This window comes from Sapajus apella, unplaced genomic scaffold, assembly GCF_009761245.1.
Source record: "Sapajus apella isolate SASKATOON/1434 unplaced genomic scaffold, GSC_monkey_1.0 scaffold72, whole genome shotgun sequence".
Taxonomy (NCBI): domain Eukaryota; kingdom Metazoa; phylum Chordata; class Mammalia; order Primates; family Cebidae; genus Sapajus; species Sapajus apella.
The window spans coordinates 1,608,225-1,630,015 of record NW_022437012.1 but is presented as its reverse complement, the minus strand read 5'-3'; the positions used below and the strand labels follow the sequence as shown (position 1 = coordinate 1,630,015).

General features: G+C 34.9%; 1 protein-coding gene and 1 pseudogene across 3 annotated transcripts in view; both read left to right on the top strand.

Moving 5' to 3' along the window:
* Positions 1–21,791, top strand: part of PTPN4 (protein tyrosine phosphatase non-receptor type 4) — a 219,813-nt gene that overhangs the window by 171,928 nt on the left and 26,094 nt on the right. For both annotated transcript variants that reach the window (XM_032250629.1, XM_032250628.1), the window contains 8 exons: positions 1,800–1,958; positions 8,137–8,296; positions 9,277–9,360; positions 9,455–9,511; positions 14,920–15,076; positions 18,110–18,276; positions 19,470–19,560; positions 19,641–19,702. In XM_032250629.1, the coding sequence (XP_032106520.1) occupies positions 1,800–1,958; positions 8,137–8,296; positions 9,277–9,360; positions 9,455–9,511; positions 14,920–15,076; positions 18,110–18,276; positions 19,470–19,560; positions 19,641–19,702 (937 nt within the window). The remainder of the gene's footprint in view (positions 1–1,799; positions 1,959–8,136; positions 8,297–9,276; positions 9,361–9,454; positions 9,512–14,919; positions 15,077–18,109; positions 18,277–19,469; positions 19,561–19,640; positions 19,703–21,791) is intronic.
* Positions 19,713–21,736, top strand: LOC116531739 (annotated as a pseudogene). Its single transcript, XR_004260557.1, has one exon. The product of XR_004260557.1 is annotated as a 60S ribosomal protein L12 pseudogene (transcript).

Sequence of the window (21,791 nt, the reverse complement as noted above, 5' to 3'; positions counted from 1 at the left end):
ACATGGAAAGAAATGCCAGATATAGGTGATGGGGGAATGGAGGCAGCAAACCACATTGCCATGTATGGATCTATGCAACAATGTTCTGCACATGTACCCTAGAACCTAAAGTGCAATAAAATATATATGTTAAAAAAAAAAAGAAAGAAAAATGGGTTTCCAGCACCAGTCTCTATAAGCTTAGCTCTCCCTGAGCTAAAAAGCACTGTATGATTCAGTAGTTACCATATATATATACTTCAGTCTGACATTGCTCACAAATGTTGTGTGTTTTGGTGTAAATGATAATAAGATCATAAACTAGCTAAATGTACTAGCTGAAGATGTTATCTTAATTTTATAATATTACAAATGTTGGATGTAATAAAGATAATGGTAAACAAATGTGTGCCACCATGTAACATACTTTGTTAACCCATAAGGTACATTTATAAAATATTTGAATTTTGGTATGAAATATAATATCTGAAGATGTCTTTTTCATAAATGTTTTATTCACATTAATGTTTAATAAGTTTGCACAAAATTCTAAATGTGGCTAGGTGTAATCCCAGCACTTTCGAGGCATGCAGATTCCTTGAGATCAGGAGTTCTAGACCAGCCTAGTCAACATTGCAAAATCCTGTCTTTACAAAAACATACAAAAATTAGCTGAGCATGGTAGCCTGCACCTCTTGGGGGTAGAGGCAGGGATCACTTGAACCCAGGAGGCAGAGGTTGCAGTGAGTTGAGATCACACCACTGCACTTCAGCCTGGGCGACAGAGTGAGACCCTGTCTCAGAAGAAGAAAAAATCTAAAAGCTATAGCATTGAAGGCTATGATCAGCCAAAGAATAAACTTCTACCATATCAGAAGTAAAACGTATACATAAACAGTTTGGTTCACAGAACTTTAATACTTACGTGTTAAAGTTACTCCTAGAAAAAAAGGATTTAGTAATTTCTATCTTGTGAATTTCAGGTTGCTAAATCATTTTTCCTTATAAATGATCGCATATATCCAAAGCCTCATTAATAGCCAGTTATAGAAAATGTAAGATATTTAAGCCGGAGTACTCAAGTAATTAATTAGCAGTAGCTCTGATTAAGTTTTCTGGCTAATGAAACAATTTTAGATACATTCTAAAAAGTTTTTTTTTAATTCTAAAGAGATAGCACAAGGTGGTGGATAAGAGCATGGGCCCTAGAATCACTGTATGCTTAATCTCTGTTTCATTTCTCATCTATAAAATTATAATAGTGTCTTTCTTATACCATTGTTAGGAGGATTAAATGAAATGCTTGGAGCAATATCTGACACATAAGTACTGAAATATTGTAATTAAAAATATTAATAATACTAATCTGTGTGACTGTCAAGAGGATGGCAATATAATATTCACTACCTAGTCTTAGGATTCAAAGAAAGTCTCATAAATAAAAACATTTATAAGCATTAAAAAAGAATTCAGACTAGAATATATTTTTAAATCATTTATTCTAATCCCTTTATTTTATAAATGCTGAATAAGACAGAAATCATAGTGACTAACACCTAGAGACATTAAGGTACTTAGATAGAGATAGTAAATAATTTTATGGGTAGAATCCTTGGCAGATTGTTGACTATAACTCAGATCACTGACTTCCCAATCTCTGTTCTCTCTGTTTATATCACACTGTTTTTTGAGTGATTGCTTAGTCGACATGGTTTCACTTAAAAACACATACCCACTTTCTGATGTAATCATATATTTAAAAACTTGAAAATTTTGAATTAAAGCATATTTTTATTCAGTTTTTCTCCCTCTTTATTTAGTCGAAATTCTGCATTCACGCAGGAAGGAACTCGGTTACGACCATCTTCAGTTGGTCATTTGGTAGACCATATGGTTCACACTTCCCCAAGTGAAGTGTTTGTGAATCAGAGATCTCCGTCATCAACACAAGCTAATAGCATTGTTCTGGAATCATCACCGTAAGAGCGTTTTTTAATTTTGCTTCCTCACTCTGTATTTTCAAATGCTCCAAATTGCTTCATTTAAAATAATCTGGGAACTTATACAAGATTTTAGTTATGAAAGTTTTCAAAATTTATGTTTGCAGTTATGCTCATTTGCTCCTGAGGGTTCTTGTTGCCTCTCCCTCCTCTACCCAGTCAAATGTTGTTATTTTGTTGACTTAGTTCTTCAATTTTTAGTGCATAAACTCAGATATTTCTGCAGATAATGTAGCACTCTGGTTAAGAAGGAGGGTAGTGAAAGTAGAGCTTCCTAATATTTTTAAAGGAAAAGAATCATAAAGATGAGTAAAAAGTGTTGAGAAAATTAAAATACAAGTTACGTAGTTAAGTAAGAAGATTTATGAATTGTTGAGAAGGAGAAATTGGTGTAAGATATAGTGAATGTGAACAGGGGTAAAGAATGGGTCTAAGAATGGTAGGTGGAAGAGGGTGCAGATGTGTGGTCATCTTTATCCCTGGGTAGGGCAAACCAAGAAAGACTGGCTGAGCTATCAAAACAAGTAGGAGTTCAGCTTGCATGACATATATCTTGGTAAAACATTTTGATTGTGTGTATATATTATTAAAAGGGGAGAAATAGGACAGATACACACTGCACAATGATACCTGTGGGGGATTAGTTGTCAAGAAATAGGATTGATGGGAGATTTAATATTTTATTACTTTAAAAGTTATAATTCTAAACTTTCTGGTTGATTTTTAATAATTATGTATGTTCTAATTTGGAAACTTTAAAAAGTGTAGTAATTAAGGACACAACTGAAATATTGATTTGATTTTTTAAATTGTATATTTTTCATGACATAAAAATGTACCATATGCAGGACTCACAGAAACCTAATTATTACAAAGCAAAACCAATATAATTCTTGATGCCTAACCAAGTTATCTTTATCTATTTTTTAAAGGGCATTTTTCAAAGAAAGTCATATAAACATAATTGAATATTTCTACATGTAAATTTTATAGATTCACAAACCCCCAAATCACTTGCTGATAGGGTTTGGCTCTGTGTCCTCACCCAAATCTCACCTTGAATTGTGATCCCCATTATCCCCCTGTGTCAAGAGCAGGACCAGGTAAAGGTAGTTGAATCATGGGGGTGGTTTCCTCCATGCTGTTCTCATGATAATGCGTGAGTCTCACAAGATCTGATGGTTTTATAAGTGTCTGGTATTTCCCCTGCTTGCACTCATTCTTTCTTCTGCCACCCTGTGAAGAGGTACCTTCCACTGTGATTGTAAATTTCTTGAGGCCTCCTCAGCATGTGTAACTGTGAGTCAATTAAACCTCCTTTCTTTATAAATTACCCAGTCTCGGGTATTTCTTCATAGCAGCGTGAAAATGGACCAATACATTTGCCATCTCAAAACTCCTTTATTCTACTTTACTGACTTGAGTGGAGAAGTAAGTTCAGGGTAGCTTGGAACTGTGAAGAGGTTTTGCTACTTCTCTCTCATGCACAAGAATTTAAAATGCTTGCAGTCTTTTCCTTGGACATGTATTTTATAAGGCTTATGTTTTTATATTCCATTTTGAATCTATAATACTGCATTTGACATTCAACTAGTCTTAAGCTTAAGAATAATGAGAGCATGCTCAAAAGATAAGCTTAATAACTTACATAGTTGCTTACAGTAAATTATACATAATAAATTATCTCACTATTCTATTCAGGAGAACTCAATGAAGTAGGTAGGAAAGATAGGTAATATCCATCTTACAGATGAGAAAGCCACGCTTAGAACACTTGTCCCAATTTACAGAGCAAAAGCTCAGGGTTTTTCTAGTAGAATCAGCCAGGAGAACTTTGTATCCCACACAAGATGTTATAGATGTTCTTTGATTTGCGATTTAGATGTAATACTTTGCAACTTGGAATCCATAGATTTTAGTTTTTCTGTTGTCCAAATGTGAAAATAATTCAAATGATGTACTGGATTAAGCACAGAACATTTCAACATGTAATGAAATAGATATTTTTTCAGGTTTATTCACATATTCTTTTTTTTTTTATTGTCAGATAAAATCATCTTACCAATACTTTATTTAAGTGAGTACAGGTGGTTGCTTATACTGTTTAAAATAAAGTTATCATTTATAGGCTAAGGATAAAGGAGACCACAGTCTACAACAGAGTATGTGAATTGGATGGTTAAATTTATTAGGATGCAAATTTCTAATGTCAGCAACAGAGAGCTGCAGTAACTGCAAAATAAGCTTTTTTTTTACTGCTGTTGTTGAAGAATTTATGAGGAAATTTGAAGCTGACTGGACTGAAATAAATTGTGTACATTTTTTCACACATCTTGATTGACATTTCTGACAAAACTTTTGCTACTATGTGACAATATATTGCTCTGTTACCAGCATAGTACACTTGAACATAACATTTTCATTATTTGCCCTCCATTTAACATTTTCCAAAATGTCAAATTGCCAAGTGTGGTGGTGTGCCCCTGTTGTCCCAGCTTACTCAGGAGACTGAGGCAGAAGGATTGCTAGAGCCCAGCAGTTTGAGGATGTAGTGCTCCATGATGGCGCCTATGGATAGTCACTGCCCCTCAGCCTGGACAATATAGCAAGAGTTCTAGGAGTTCTGTTGAGGCCTCAAATACTGACAGGTAGGGGTGCTTATTAGCATTTATCTATTTTATAAATTGGATTCTGAGAAATTTTTTTTAAAGAAAAGATTCCACTGCTACAAAAAGTTTGGAAACCTCTGATTTAAAATAACATTCCTCCTTTTTGCAGTTATTTTCTTTGAGATGTAACCATATATCATAGTGGTTACTAGCACAAGCTCTAGATTCAGACTAGGTTTAAAACGTGGTTCAACTACTTCTAATTAGGTGACCCTTGGTGAGTTATTTTATTTCATTAAGCCTCAGTTTCCTCACCCGTTTAAAAAAAAAAAAAAAACAGGATAATAATAATATCTACCTCAAAGAGTTGCTGTAAGCATGTAATCATTATATAGATTTTATTAGTTACGCTCTTGGGATTTATCCTGAAAACTTTTAATATATTATCAACAGTTTGTCTGGATATTTGAAGTATGAGAATCTGGTTGAACACAGTGAGGAATTCTCCAGATTCTCAACTTGATTCTTACATCCCTAATCACAAGATACTTTAGGCAGACTTCATGATCCACAGGTGGCTTTTTGTTTATTTGTTTGTTTGTTTAGGGACAGGGTCTTACTCTGTTGCCTAGGCTGGAGTGCAGTGATGTAATCACGACTCACTGTAGCCTTGACTTCCTGGGCTCAGGTAATCCTCCCACCTCAGCCTCCGAAGTAGCTGAGACTACAGGAACACACCACCATGCCCAGCTAATTTTTGTATTTCTTGTGGAGACAAGGCTGCACCATGTTGCACAAGCTGGTCTTGAACTCCTGGGCTCAAGTGATCCACCTGCCCCAGCCTCCCAAAGTGCTGGGATTATGGGTGTGAGCCACTGTGCCTGGCCATCCTCAAGTGTTAAATCCATTTTCCTGAGCCATTCTTTCCTGGACTATTCCATTCTAGTCTTATCCAATGAATCCCCACAGCTTTGTTCATACCTCATCAATTTCTTTTGCTTAGTCTTCAAAGCTTTGCCTTTCCTCTACCCCTGTCAGCTACTGGCACTGATGATTTCCATCTACAACTCAATTGTCCCCAATTCCCATTCCAGCCTTGATCAAGTCTAGCAATATATTATGAACTCTTCAAATACTAGGCTATTTTATGAGAAGGAAATTAAAAAAAAAATCAAAGAAGGTTTGAATAGAAGGAGATACCAAGCCATGGGGACCTAGAGAATGCACCATATTAGATGCTGTATTTATGACATCAAGACTAATTACAGATCCGTGTAGCTTCAGTATGCTTACCTGCCATTCACCTCTGACTAAAGGTTCTATCACTTGCACTTGGGAGCTAAGGGCAGAGACCTTGAGTTTGGTTGAAACCAAGAATCTCAGGTCACTGGGAGGCTTATTCTGGAATAGATTCCTACTGATAAAATCGCATGACATTGTCAGTTCTATTCTTATGTATTAATCATATCTCTGATAGTTTACATGCACTTTTTATTTTTAAACTGCCTTGTACACTAATTAGTAATCAACCTAAAATGGCATTTACTTTCAAACAGTGTCATTATCAGAGTAAAGCAGCCAAATGTCAAGAAGCCTGAATTTTGAATCAGAATTTTATCTGTATCTAATGTAATATAAATACAGTACATGTTGGGTTAAATGCCTATTGAAGATTAGAATAACAGTAGCTGAGAAATGATCTCTTGATGTACAACTTAGAAAATAAGAAGTTTGTTTTTTTCTTAAAGAGACAGGATCTCACTCTGTCTTCCAGGCTGGGGTATAGTGGCACAATTATAGCTCACCGCAGCCTCAAACTGCAATGCTTAAATGATCCTTCCATTTCAGCATCCTGAGTAGCTGTGACTACAGGTGCATACCACCTTGCCTGGCTAATTTTTAAAAAATTTTTTTTGTAAAGATGGTATCTTGCTATGTTGGCCAGTCTGGAAAATAAGAGTTTTTAAAAGAACTATCATTTCTGGCACATTTGTATTAGTGTCTAAGAAGAATGTAGTTTTTGTTTTCTAGTCTTATATTGGAATAAATTTTATGTTTCTGTGACAGATTCCTATGTACAGTTGTGCCTTTACCATTTAAAAAAAAAAATCATGATTTTCAAGGGTTGTTCATTTTTCTTTTTTAAAAGTAACAAAAATAATCCCTTCAGGATTGCGTTTGTTTTTCACTTTCCTAAATCAGATCTTTTCCAGCTCTCTTTAAAGCCAGATGATTTCCTCCACTTGTATGTCTCCAGTTACAACTCTCATCCCTACTTCTTTCTTTAGTTTATATTTCCCTACTCCTGTCTAAACTACCTGTTAGTAAATGCTGGCCTTCTTTGAAAATTATAGTTCTCTTCCTTGAGGGTACCAGCTGTTATTTCTTATAGGCCTGTGTTTCACTATACTGCCTGATCATTCTCCCGATTACATGATGTCTCTTCATTCTCTTATACTTGGCAGATTTTTCTGAGTGTGTGCGTGCTTAGAAATACTATTGTTTTTAAGAATTTGCCGGTCTCCAGACCTTATAGCTTGGATGTTAAGTGTCTCATCAGTCAACAGAAGAGTAGATACTAGGTGTAAAATGCGTGCTTGAGTGCCACATCAGCAGCCATGTGGCTTGACACAGTAGCTGTCATCTCTCATACCTGTCCTTAGGCAGTAAGACAGTAATTCTTTTATCTAATAATAACTCCAGTAGTGGTCAGTGTTCTTATGAAGAACAATTTTCCCCTTACCTGTTTATTCTTTTACTTCTCCCAAATGTACAACTTCCATGGATTCATACTTCTTAAGATACAAGTTGAACCACAAATTTCCACTTTTGGCCTTTGTGGAAAGCTCACAAGTAATGTTGTTATACACATTACGGTTGTTAAAAGGCAGAAATTCTGCCCTGAAGTTACCTTTATCATATTTAGCTCTTTTTATCTATTCCTGTTGCCACAAATTGAGGCTTATGTTCTCTAATGTTAATTGGATTTTGTTTTCTCACCTTAAATTGTATATTCTGACAATATCTCAACCAGTTTTGTCTCTGGTGATGATCTTAACACTTACTCAGATTTCCAATCCTTACCACGTCATTGAATTCATTACTTCCATGAATTGCATTTTATTTCTAAATAGATTAGGCCAATCTCTTGAGTTATTTAGATGGGAATTGTTATTTTATCTGTGGAACTACCCAATTATCAGTTCTGGATTTTCTTGCCTGCCTTATTCCTGCCACCCATGACTCCTCTGAAAACCTGAAAATTTTTTTTGAAAGGTGTTTACTATGTTATAGTAGATTAATAGGTATCTTCACAGGAATATCTTTAAAATATATTTTATTATATAATTGTTTACAAATTTGATAAAGTAGGAAATTAGATTTATTAATTCAAAGTTAGGAAATTTTTTATTTAAAAATGGCACTTACAAATAAACATGGTATTTAGAGCCTGTCTGCTACTAGACATTGTATATATGTGGGTTGCTTGACCCTAACTTTTAAAAACTAAGGTCTGAAACAACTTCCAACTTTGTTTTATTGTCTAGATCACAAGAGACCCCTGGAGATGGGAAGCCTCCAGCTTTACCACCCAAACAATCAAAGAAAAACAGTTGGAATCAAATTCATTATTCACATTCACAACAAGATCTAGAAGGTCATATTAATGAAACATTTGATATTCCATCTTCTCCTGAAAAACCCACTGTAAGTAGCTTCTTCAGACATTCTCATTTTTCTTTGAATCTTTAAAATCCTAAATGAAATTTCTTTTGTATTGTGGCATTTTTTTAGTTGTAAGTTGTATTACACTACTTTCTCTTTCTCATTATATTCTTTGGTCATGAATTGTGCCATGATGTAACTCGATATAAGTTCTATAATTAGAAGTGATCATGGAGTGCACAGAGTATATAATTAAATAAGCTGTGGGTTAAGGGAAGACTCCTAGAAGAGATCATCTCTGATAAGAACTAGTAAGATTCTTTCCTTCAAAGAGCAGGCATACTGCATGAAAGAAGCCTGTGACAAATAGCCATGTGTCATGTGATTTCATATATGTGAAATGTCCAAAACAGATCTATCAAGAAACAGTAAATAGATTCATGGTTAACTAGGCTTTGGAGGATGTCAGGTGGGGAAATGGGGAATGACTGCTAATGGATACAAGATTTCTTTTGGAGTTGATAAAAATAGTCTAAAATTAGATAATAGTGATGTTTGTACACCTCTGTGACAAGAGTAAAAATTATGGAAATACACACTTTAAATAGGTGAAGTGTATGATATATGAATTATATCTCAATAAAGCTGGTTTTTAAAATCACATATATCAAGCAACAGAGGAAGTCTCATTTGAATTAATGTAATACTTGTGAGCACTTGCTGTGTACTCATATATATATGAACCTGGCCTGCTGTGAGCCAGGTTCTACAGATAATAGCAATTAATACAGACATGGTCTCTGTACCTCTTGTCACTTTAATAGTCTAGCATGTGGTGGCAAGAATGCATGAGAGAATGTATCTGGTTGGGCTAACTGCAAGTTATTAGTCAAAGAAATTTACTCTCCTGAACTAAAATTTTCATTACAATTATGATTTTTTGCAAACTGTAGTTACAAAAAGTATTAAGGATAGATTTTAAGTGAACAAGATTACAAGTTACTTAATTTTGTCTTTTTAAGCCTAATGGTGGTATTCCGCATGATAATCTTGTCCTAATCAAAATGAAACCTGATGAAAATGGAAGGTTTGGATTCAACGTAAAGGTAATCTGGAATTTATTTTATACTCAGTTTTTAAATTAAGATGTTCTTATTTTGGTAATATTTGACTAACATTTGACTTACTGTCTTTTTTAAGGGAGGATATGATCAGAAGATGCCTGTGATTGTGTCTCGAGTAGCACCAGGAACACCTGTGAGTTATCCAAATTTTTCAAATAAATCCTGTTGTCAAGAATATATACCTATTTTATAATTGTTATTAGTTTAAATAAAGGAAATAATTTCATTTATTTTATTTATCAAGTGTCAAATGTTGGCTGAATCTCTTTAAGTCACTGGAAAATTCGTTTTCACTTTTTCTATAAGTATTTTAAATCCCTGTTTTTATAAAGAAGCTATTTATGACCTTCAGTGCTTCTAAAGCATTAAAAAATTCTATCAAAATAACCCTCTTAAACAACAAAATATAGACAGGTATAGTTTTGTGGGGGTTTTTGTTTGCTTGTTTATATTTTATTAGAGTAATTTAAGTACATTACACTTGTTTACGTACTCCTTTAAAATTTTACTTCAAATGGAAATGATACTATAAAGACAATTTTTAAAATTTTAAAATGTGAACATTCTAAACAAAAGTAGAGAAAACATGTATATCCATTATGATGAATCTCCTGTTACTCATCATTCAGCTTGCACAATCATGAACTTTCTGTTCATCATAGGACAATTCTTAATTAGTTGTAGGTACATCATCTTTATTATTGTTTTATATAGCAAATACTGCTTTCAAATTCCCATTTTTGTTGTCTACACTGTTTACTTAGCTTTTTCTTACCTAAATGATCTTCAAGCACCCTTTATCATTTAATTTCTCTCTGTCCTAGGAAAGGTATGAACCAGCAGCCTAAGAGAAAGAGGCCAGCTTTGCTTTTTTTGGTGCTTTGCAGCAACCTCAAAGTTGGTTTGAAAATTACAGTTGAGATTGATTAAGGATATCATGATACGTGGTTTTGGTTCTGGTTTTTAAGGACCTTGTTTTTTTGCAAAAATGACAGGATACTCATGGAATACCCCTGGCATGAGCATAAACACAAAATAGCTTATTTAAATATAAATACATCCGATAGCTATTGAGGTGTCACACAAAACTAAAGAGCACAGATGCAGTCTGCCTCTACAAAGAACTTTAAAAATCATCAAGACTTTCTGCTTTTCATCTGTTTCTTTTTATGTGATTGTTTGATTCCTCTCTTTCAGTGCAAATGAATTTGTACACTGAATCAGCCTATCTCTCAAGCCACTCCAGATAAATACTCCAGTCTAAGTAAAAACAATGTACTTAGTAGCAGCTTCAAGCAGAGTTTTGTAACACAACTAACACACACACACACACACACACACACACACACACACACACCGCAGATTGTAACTCCTAAGTCTCCACTAAATAGAAATTGTACAACTACCTACTGCTGTTGTGATCCTCAATCCACCACAGTGACCTCTCAGTCTAAATAATGAACTCCTGAGAGGTAAACCCTTAACGGAGTCAGCGTGGATCATATTTCCCCATTTGAAAAACATCCATTGTGGTTGGGGAACAAGACCAGGGTTATTATGTATAAAATGACTCCTGGGGACATACTATTAATATGTATGTAAAAGATGGGGACAAAGATGGTAGAAATAATCCAAAATTATTTTATATGCATTTGATGTGAAATAAGAATATGATTGGGACAGCAGATAAAGGGATGAAGGATTGATGAATTATCATCTATCATGTAGAAAGTTAATAATGTCTAAAACAGAAAAGAAAAATAATAGGGAGATGTTTGAGATGCAGAGGTAAATACAGAAAGGTATAGCTAAAGTGTTGAAAAAAGTTTCCTCTAGGGATGGGGAGGTAACATGGAGAAACACAAATGGTTTCTTAACAATCTTATAGACCAGGACAGCTCTTTTAGTGGTATGATTTACAACTTTGCTAAAAATGGAAATTTACAACTTAAAAAAAAAGCAATTATATATCATTTGGCTGGACAATTTCACATTTAGGATTTTCCCCTGATTAAATAATTGGACTAGAGAACAAAGAATATTTATACAAGGATATTACTTGTATGGTTTATAACAGTTTAAAATGGAAAATAATCAAATGTGGACTAGGGAACAAATAATACTTATATGAGGATATTAATTATGGCATAATTTATAACAGTTTAAAATGAAAAATCAGAATGTTAATCATTAGAGTTGGGGAAACACTATATGTTGCTTTTGTATCCATTGAGATAATAGCATAACTCTATATAAATATGGAAATACATCCATAAGATGGCCTTATGGAAAAATACATGTTATAATTTCACAAATATGTTTGATCCAGTTTATTAAAATATTACATACATAGAAGAATTCTGAAAACATGCTAAAAAGGTTAACGATCTTACATCTGGCTAATGGAATTACAGATCTATATTCTTTTTTTAATTTTCTGGATCATGACAATGAATTAGAAAAGGTAATATACATTTCTTTATTTACATGGCAGTTGTAATAGTCAATGAGTCACACACAAAAAGAAGTATTCATTTTTCTGAGCAATGAATATGGATAGGTTTCAATTAAGTCAAGGATTCAGAGAATATTCCATAAATATATTCATTTCCAAACAGAATTCTAAGACTTGTAAGTTCTCTTTTTAATCTATACATATTGTTGGTAATTTTTCCCTTCTGCCTTGTAGAACTATGTTCCATAAGTATTGGCTGAAGTTTAGAACAAATTAAAACATAGTCATTCTACTGGGGAGAAATTAAAACAATGCGAATTTATTATTTTTATATTATTTTATTAATTTAGAGACCACCACAATCTTCTAATTGGAAACCACAGTTTAGGCCATTTGGGGAAAAGAAAAAGGTTTCTATTTTTTTTTTAATACATAATAGTTGTACATATTTATGGAGTTCAAATATTGTCATTTTTTTATATTGGACACCTTCTGAAATGGATAAAATAACTCCCAATTAAAGTTATGTTTCTCTTCCTGTTTGATAATCTTAACCAAAAGCTGTTGCTCCAGCAAAACTCATTTTAACATACAATTTATTGGCCAGGCGTGATGCTCATACCTGTATTCTTCGCACTTTGGGAGGTCGAGGTGGGAGGATTGCTTGAGCTCAGGAGTTTAAGAATATCCTGGGCAACATAGTGAAACCTTGTTTCTACCAAAAAAAAAATGTTAAAAATTAGCCAGATGTGGTGGCACACGCACATGGTGCCAGCTACTCCAGTTGCTGAAGTGAGAAGATCACTTGAGCTCAGGAGATTAAGGCTGCAGTGAGCTGTGATCATACCACAACACTCCAGTCTAAGCAACAGAGCAAGACCCTGTCTCAAATATATAGCAAGATCCTGTCTGAAATACACACACACACACACACACACACACACACACACACACACACACACAAGACCCTCGAACATACATATTTGGGCAAGACAGGATCTTGCTCTGTGTGAGTATATATATAGACACACAACACACACACAGTTTATTTAGACTTGTCAGATCAGAATGAAATGCAAATTAAAAATTATAACATCTGACCAAAGGCATATTTGTAAGGGAGTTCCCGTTAGTGATAATGGACATAGTAAGAGATTCGTAGCTATCCTCTTTAACACATAGACTACCTCTTTTTTTTCTGTCAACCACACCATGCACAAATTAATGTGAGGGAAAGCTCTGTCTGCATTAGCCCATTACTACATTTTCCCCAGTACCATTGGCTCCCAGTTCACCATACTTCAGGTATCTCACAGACATTTATAAAAACTTGGAACTAATTGGTATACAAAAGCATCACACTGCTAGTGCACAGAGGGAATATATGAATGTCTACCATCTACTTCACTACATAAGTAGACAAAAAAGCAACTTGAGAGAATGAGCATAACTCTAAATTTGGATAGTCCAGATTTTAAAACTTTGGGTTGAATTATCTCATCCTTACCTTCATAACAACTCTAAGAAATAATCAGGTTAGATATCTGTTGCGTTTCCGGAACTTCAGATGTCTAACGTCACACATTTCAGAAGCAGCAGAGTAACTTCTAGACCAATGTTCTTTCTACTGATGACAATACCTTATTGGATTTTATTGACTTTGTATGGTAATGAATTTTAATAGTTGTGCTTTTATTTCTTTATGCCTTTACCACAACTTTTTTGTAAAATCCAACCCCATCATTTCCTTTTCAGCCTAGCGTATCATTCTTCAAACTTCTGTCTCATATGTTTTCATTGCTGTGTTCCTAGAACATGCTGTTCATATTTCTATTTCTTTTGTCTCTTCTACCTTAATTACTGTTTTGTCTTCTTACTTTGCACTATAGTGCAAGACTATGAAAATGACCATACAAGATGAAATCATGCAGGATCTTAATGATTAATGGGAAAAATTATAGTTGTTCCCATGACCTTTAAATTTATTGTCAAAATGTTAAGAATTTCCCTTACTGTCTCTTATAAAGGTAAAAAGAAATGAAAAAAAATAGTAAAGCTAATATGGATTTTTGCATCCTGTAATTCAAAACATTAGAAACACACTGAGAATTTAAATGTTTTATTTTCTTGTGAAAACTCATCATGAGTAGTTTGAATGGTGCTTGCCCCTTCCCTGTGGTACAGCTTAGAACACGAAGTGAGCATCCTTTCTTGCCTTGGCAAATTGCCATAATCCTATCTACTTGATTTGCTTTCAACGTTTTGTCCTTTGAACTTTTGATGTTGTAAAGTATCTCCAAAAGTTCCTTTGGCTGCATATCTAGAGTCTCTTGAAAAACAGTAGTGTTAACAAGCCCATGGTCGCCTATTGCTTCTCTGACTCTTTATGGTCAATTCAAACCTCACCTCCAGCATTAATCACTTTGCTGCACTTTCATCTTTTGTGGCCAATTTCCTCTTTAGATTTAGGTTATTCATTTCAAGATGGGTTTATCTCTGGGAGACTAGGAAGCAGCCCAACTACATGCTTTCCTGTCTATACTTCAACTGAAAACAGATGTGCATTGTCAGATGACCAGCAGACTTTGGAAGAACTGATGTGACTGGCCACATTATGATGGGTGTCTATTATTTATAGTAGTGTTTTTTTTATTGAAGAGCTATTCACAAGGTTTGTACTTTTTTCAGTTATTCACAGTAAATACACTGTGGTAACTAAAATTTGAATTATATTGTTGGGAGACTGCTGTTATTTAACTAAGCCATGGTATCTGAAATTTGTATGTATCTAGACAGTATAAAGTTAGGGCTACTTGTGTGTATGTACCTGTAAATCATCAGTATTATTTGTATGTCTATATATAACAGGTCACCAGGAAAGAAATTGTTGAATGAAGAAGGAACAAAAATATTATCTCTCTGGCAAAGCTCGATTTCTACATTTTAAAAATAGTTGAATAAAAGAATAGATGCTTTTCTATATGTAGTTTAGTTTTCCTGCTATAGGGTCTATAAAAATAAAATCCTGTGCTCTACTTTCAGAAAGTTGCATGCCAATCTGAAACCCTATCTATATTACATTACAGGCTGACCTCTGTGTCCCTAGATTGAATGAAGGGGACCAAGTTGTACTGATCAATGGTCGGGACATCACAGAACATACTCATGATCAGGTTGTGCTGTTTATTAAAGCTAGTTGTGAGAGGCATTCTGGGGAACTCATGCTTCTAGTTCGACCTAATGGTGAGTACTTTATATAGTACCAGATATTTATCATAATTTATTACTGTTTATAGCTGAACACAGCAGCCAGATTTCTGATATAAAACATAAGTCACCTAAGTTTCCTGCTCCAAGCACAGTGGCTTCCATTGACATGTGGAGCAGAATTCAAGTTCTTTGCCACCCACCCCTTGGTCTCCTACTCAGCCTTGCTTACTTTCCACTATTCTACACTAGCTTTCTTGCAGTTCCTCAAATGTTCCAATCTAATCCACTTATTAGGGTTTTGGTCCTTGCTGTTCCCTCTGCTAACTTACTTTTCTTGATTTCGTTATGACATACCTATACTTCATTCAGGTCTCTGCTCAGATGTCATCTTCAGAAGGGCTTTCTCTCCTGACTATCATAGCTAAAATGGCCTCCCATTTCCCCTAAATAGTAGTAGTCATAGTACTAGTACTCAATAAAAACTAGTTGAATGAATGAGTAAATTTGAACTCTGTTCCACTTTTAGAAAATGCCATAACAAGCTATAGTTGAAGTGTTTTTAAAATATTGTCTGTGTTTTCAGTATATATCTACTAGCCTAATCATGTTATCTCCTGACCTGGACAGCTGACTTGTTAATTCATAGTTATAGATTTCCAGGTTTGGAGACACCTTGAACACCACAAGCTCTAGCTCCTTTGCTAATTGCTTGAATTTCCTCTACCACGTCAAGAACATCCTACCAATATAGAGCACTTGGTGGCTCCTGAATCAGGTCATTCCATCTTTGGTTACCTCAAACTATAAATTGAACTAAAAGTCCATCTTTCTTCAGTCCTGCTCCTAATTCTATCACTTTATGCTATGCATTATAAGTTTAACCCCTCTTCCTTCAGTTTTTTTTTTTTTTTTGACAGCAGCTAATTTTCCCAGAAACCCTCCTCCCTTTATCCAGTTTAACAGTCCTAGGGTCTTCAGCCAGTGTTCATATGGCATTGTTTAGAGTTCCCTCAAAACTCTTGTCAATCTCCTCTAAGAAAAAAGTTTTATATGTCTAATATCCCAGGATTAGACATACTCTTCTGGTTTTGTTCTGTATAATTTGCTGTTAATTATAATTTTAGCCACAGAATAATTACTGTTAATGCCATATTACCACTTGTTGAATATGTACTACAGAAAAGTAAAATACCATTCAAATTCTATTTGTCACCACTACACCCAACCTTGCAAAATTTTGCAAGGATATTTATTTTTTATAAACAAACAAAACAAAACAATCCTCTTTTTACCTCATGTTCACAAATAGGCGTTTTCATTTTATCTTCTCCACTTTGTGTTCTTTTCCATTCATGGTCTAGCATTGGCTTTCTAGGAAGATTAAAAGGACTTCAACAGAACATTCTATTTTGACTTTTCAAGGAACTTGTTCATTTAGACCTGATACTTAGGTGAGTCATTAGGCATTTTCTGTCACATACAGCTACTTAAATTTTAAACCAGGAATAATATTATTTTTTCTGTATTTATTGTATTCTGTTTTCTCTTGATAATCGATCCTAAAGAATTCAATAATATTAGCTAATAGTTATTAAAGCTTTCTATGCACCTAGGCTCTTTTGTGTATTTTCATTTAATCCTCACAGACATCCAGTGAGATAGATGAATTATCCCCATTCTAGAGTTGAAGATACTTTGACACCAAGACATTCAGTTACTTGCTCACAGATTCAACCAGAATATGAACAAAAATCCATGTGATGCCAAAGACCCAGCCTTTTTGCAATTCCAAATCTCATCCTTTTGCTTTAAAGTAGGAGAGGAACCCACCTAGGGTCTAATTCTTGCAAAAGATCTTTCTAAATTGTTTTATAGTCAAAATGTGGAGCCAGATGTGCATCTACTTTCATTGTAGGTCTATCATGTCCGTTTTTACTTTAAGTAACATATAATTAAAATTTAAAACTATGTTTCTAAGAATATGTTTTTGTTTTTCTGATCTTTTCCCCTATAATTCTTATTTCTTCTTAGGCAAAATGTTGTTATACCTTTTTGTGTTTTCATCCTTCATTTCAGAAATTTATTTTTCTAAAAAATGTATACATATTCAAGGAGGAACCAGATCTCTTAGGCAAGGGTAAAGGAGGCCCCTACCTTGGCTCCATATTTTAGAAGGCCCTGCTTTGGCTCTCATTCTTCTCCCAGTGGAGTCATGATTTTATAAGACCAAAAGGACATGCCAAGCTATAACCTCCCTTCCTTTTCTGTACCACTTTTTTCAAACCTCATTTCTGGGTCCAGATAACCCTGAGCCTTTCTAGATCTTATGGGTATTTTCCTCACATCCATTCTCTCAAGGTTGGTTCACATGGTATGTGTATCCCAACCCAGCAGGTGGCTAAGAGGCTACAGTTTATAGAGGGAGAGGTGTAGACATAGCTTGCATGTGGGCTGGGATCTTTGCATACATGTTTATAGGCCCCTATGTTAAAAAATGGAACTGAGAGTGGGAAAAGAAATACGGTGGAATATAGGCCTAGGATCTAGGGTCCAATTCTCCTCACGTTACCATGAACATGAATTCTGGCTTAGAATTCTAATTTGAAGTCTGACTTCCCAGGTTGTTTTGTAGATACATCACAGAAAGAGGATGAAGTATATTTTGTTTAGCACTGTGTTCAATTTGTTGTAACTTCTCATAGTTAGACATATGGTGTATAGGCCTCTATTTATACTCTTGCCCTAGGTCCCTCCAAATTATTCACAGCTGCTTCTCAACAGCTCTTCTCTTTCTTATTATCTCTTCAAGTTACCGACATTTTCAGCCATGTAGCCAAGAACACTTCTTTCCTCCAAAGGTACAGCAAACCTCTTCAACTCCACAACTACTTTCTGTCCCCCCATAGTGACACCAGACTCAGATCTGGTGTAATTCTTCATAAATGAATTATTTTTTGAACAAAACATTATACAGTGTATCTGATAAATTCCTATCGTGAATTCATTAAGATTTCCATACGTTTTGGGGTTTGTTTTTTTTTGTTTTGTTTTGTTTTTTTTTTTTAGCTGTATATGATGTAGTGGAAGAAAAGCTAGAAAATGAGCCAGATTTCCAGTATATTCCTGAAAAAGCTCCACTAGATAGTGTGCATCAGGATGACCATTCCCTGCGGGAGTCAATGATTCAGCTAGCTGAGGGGCTTATCACTGGAACAGTCCTGACACAATTTGATGTAAGTAATATCATTATATATAAAAAGCATTTTGCTGATTTTTTTCTAACTAGTTTCATGGTTTCCTAAGTACCTAACCTAAGCTTTATAATTTCTAAACGAAAATGATATTTTGAGTAATGTTTGACATAAAGAGTTCCAAAATGCCAACTTTTAAAAATTGCTCCCAAAATACTAGCTATGGTTATATAAATAGAATATATCTTTTTAAAAAGGGATAAGGAAATTTTATACATATGTCATCAAACTAAATTATTTTCTATAGTTGAATAGCTGTTTTTTTGAAAAGTGGCAGATGAGGATAGGCTATTATAGACTTTAAAATCCTGAGCTAAAGGAAAATAACTTATTTTTGAAGTTTATACCGTGTCATATTTAATCTTTGTTTATTTTTTGTCAGTGCAATCTTGAAAACTGGAAAAAAACAAAACTTTCAGACAGATCATTATATCCAGAGAACTAGAATGCTGCTTCAGTGCTTATAATATGCATTTTGAGCCACGAGCACACAGTAGATTTTGAAATGTTTTATTCAGACTATATGAAATTAATTTGTTTAAATTAGTAAACCCGAATTTTTTGTTGTTGTTACTGTTTGTTTTTGAGAAAGGGGTCTCACTATATTGCCTAGGCTGATCTCGAACTCTTAATTCAAACAATCCTCCTGCCTTAGCCCTCAAGTAGCTGGAATTACAGGCATGCACAACCATGCTAGGCTCCCTGGATTGTTCTTAATGTGTTTTTAGACATGACCATCATTAATATTTTTTGCTCTGACATAGATGTTATAGATAAGTGTTTAACTATAAAACATTTAGGATATATATGTTAGTTTTTGTTCAAAAGTTCTTAGTTCATATACTGTAAACACCTCCAAACTAAATGAAAGTTAAATGTTTTCTGCAGATTTGCTACTCACAACTTCGGGTGCTTCTGCTCTAAGCAGAATTGGTTTCACTAGTTTTTTACCACTTTTCAAAATATGACACATAATTTATATCAGAAACTGAAGAATTCGGATTTGTAAATCTGGTTCAGTACTCTACTAGCCTATGGAATATCATTGTATAGATGAGCTAGTCAAAGGGAAAAAAATCTGCTTCCTGTTAGTATAGAAACAAGTCTGGAAAACAAAACAGAAATTGTTTATGGCTTTTGTTGGAATGGTTCCCTTTTTTTTTTTTTTTTTTTAGCAACTTTATCGGAAAAAACCTGGAATGACAATGTCTTGTGCCAAATTACCTCAGAATATTTCCAAAAATAGATACAGAGATATTTCTCCTTGTAAGTATCTTATTGTCTCTGTTAAATTTAATCTTTTAAACATAACTTTGTTAAAACATTGTTTCTTTTAAATGTTTTAGATGATGCCACACGGGTCATTTTAAAAGGTAATGAAGACTACATCAATGCGAACTATATAAATGTAAGTTTATTTTTATTATGACTTTGCTATTTGGAATAATAGAGGCCACTGTGAACTTTGAGGTTATTTTCTTTTTGTTAAAATCCTAACCTGGATAGAATATTAAAACTTAAGATATTTTAAAATATTATCAAAGTAATATTAAAGAAAAAAAAAGAACAGTGTTAAAGAAAATATTTTGGTACTTGTGTATTAATAGGCAGAGCAGTGGAAATGGAATAGTACCTTCCATAAGTAGACTTAGATAAATACTAGAATTTTGCTTATGGTGGAGGTGGCCTTTTAGATCATTGGAGATAAAACAGACTATCCAATGAATGGGTGGTTGGGTCAACTGTTTAGAACAGCAGCCCCCAACCCCTGGGTCATGGACTGGTAATCACCTATGGCCTGTCAGGAACTGGGCCATACGACAGTAGGTGAATGGTGGGCGAACATCACCGCCTGAACTCCATCCCCTGTCAGATCAGCAATGGCATGAGATTCTCATAGGACTGCAAACCCTATTGTGAACTGTACATGTGAGGGATCTAGGCTGCCAGCTCATTATGAAACTCTAATGCTTGATGATCTGTGGTAGAACAGTTTCATCCTATAACCATCCCCATCTCCCACCCTTCCAGCCCCCTCCATGGAGAAATTGTCTTCCAAGAAACTGGCCCCTGGTGCCAAAAAGGTTGGGGACCACTGGTCTAGAATTTGTCACTGTAAAGAGGCATTTTTTTTCTTACCTGGAAAAAAATTACTGTTTTTTTCTTAACTCTGTAATTAGAAAATTTCAAATGTGCAGAATGAGAGCAAAAAGTAAAATGAACTTTCATATACACATCACTCAGTTTTAGCACTTGTCAACTCATGACAAATCTTGTTTCACCTTTACTAGGTTCTTTTGAAGCAGATCTTTACATCATATCATTCATCTATAAATATTTCACCTCTACTCACTCTTGATACCAACGTATATTTCAAATATACCAAAATGTAATTTTTTAAATGGGATTATGAAATTACTTAAAAGAAATATGTGAGAATTGTTTAAAAATCTCTGGGAGGTTTGTTAAGCTTAGATACATGTCTAAGCTTAAGGAGATTGATGAATTTGACAAGATAAAATTTGTTATTTTTGGTATGCTTAAAAACTACTAAAATCAAATGACAAATGGAATTATTTAAATACTAGAAAAGGCTTATTTCTTTAATATACAAATAACTTCATAAAGGAATAAGAAAAATAAGCCTTGGCAACATAGTAAGACTCCATTTCTCAAATAAAAACTACAAAACCAAAAATATTAGTGGACATGGTAGCGCATGTCTGTTGTCTCAACTACTCAGGAGGCTGGCTGAGGTGGGAGAATTGCTTGAGCCTGCAGTGAGCCATGATCACAGTGACTGTCACTGGATGACAGAACAAAACCCTGTCTCAAAAAAAAAGAAAAAAAAAGTCTTTTGGCTTTCGTCTCGGAGGAGGCCAAGGTACAACTTTCTTCCGTCTTCCCGAATCCGGGTTCATCCGACACCAGCCGCCTCCACCATGCCGCCAAAGTTTGACCCCAACAAGATCAAAGTCGTATATCTGAGGTGCACTGGGGGTGAAGTTGGTGCCACTTCTGCACTTGCCCCAAGATCGGCCCCCTGGGTCTGTCTCCAAAAAAGGTTGGTGATGACATTGCCAAGGCAACAGGTGACTGGAAGGGCCTGAGGATTACAGTGAAACTGACCGTTCAGAACAGACAGGCACGGATTGAGGTGGTGCCTTCTGCCTCTGCCCTGATCATCAAAGCCCTCAAGGAACCACCAAGAGACAGAAAGAAACAGAAAAACATTAAACACAGTAGGAATATCACTTTCGACGAGATTGTCAACATTGCTCGACAGATGCGGCACCGATCTTTAGCCAGAGAACTCTCTGGAACCATTAAAGAGAACCTGGGGACTACCCAGTCTGTGGGCTGTAATGTTGATGGCCGCCGCCCTCATGACATCATAGATGACATCAACAGTGGTGCTGTGGAATGCCCAGCTAGTTAAGAAGCACAAAAGGGCCGGGCGCGGTGGCTCAAGCCTGTAATCCCAGCACTTTGGGAGG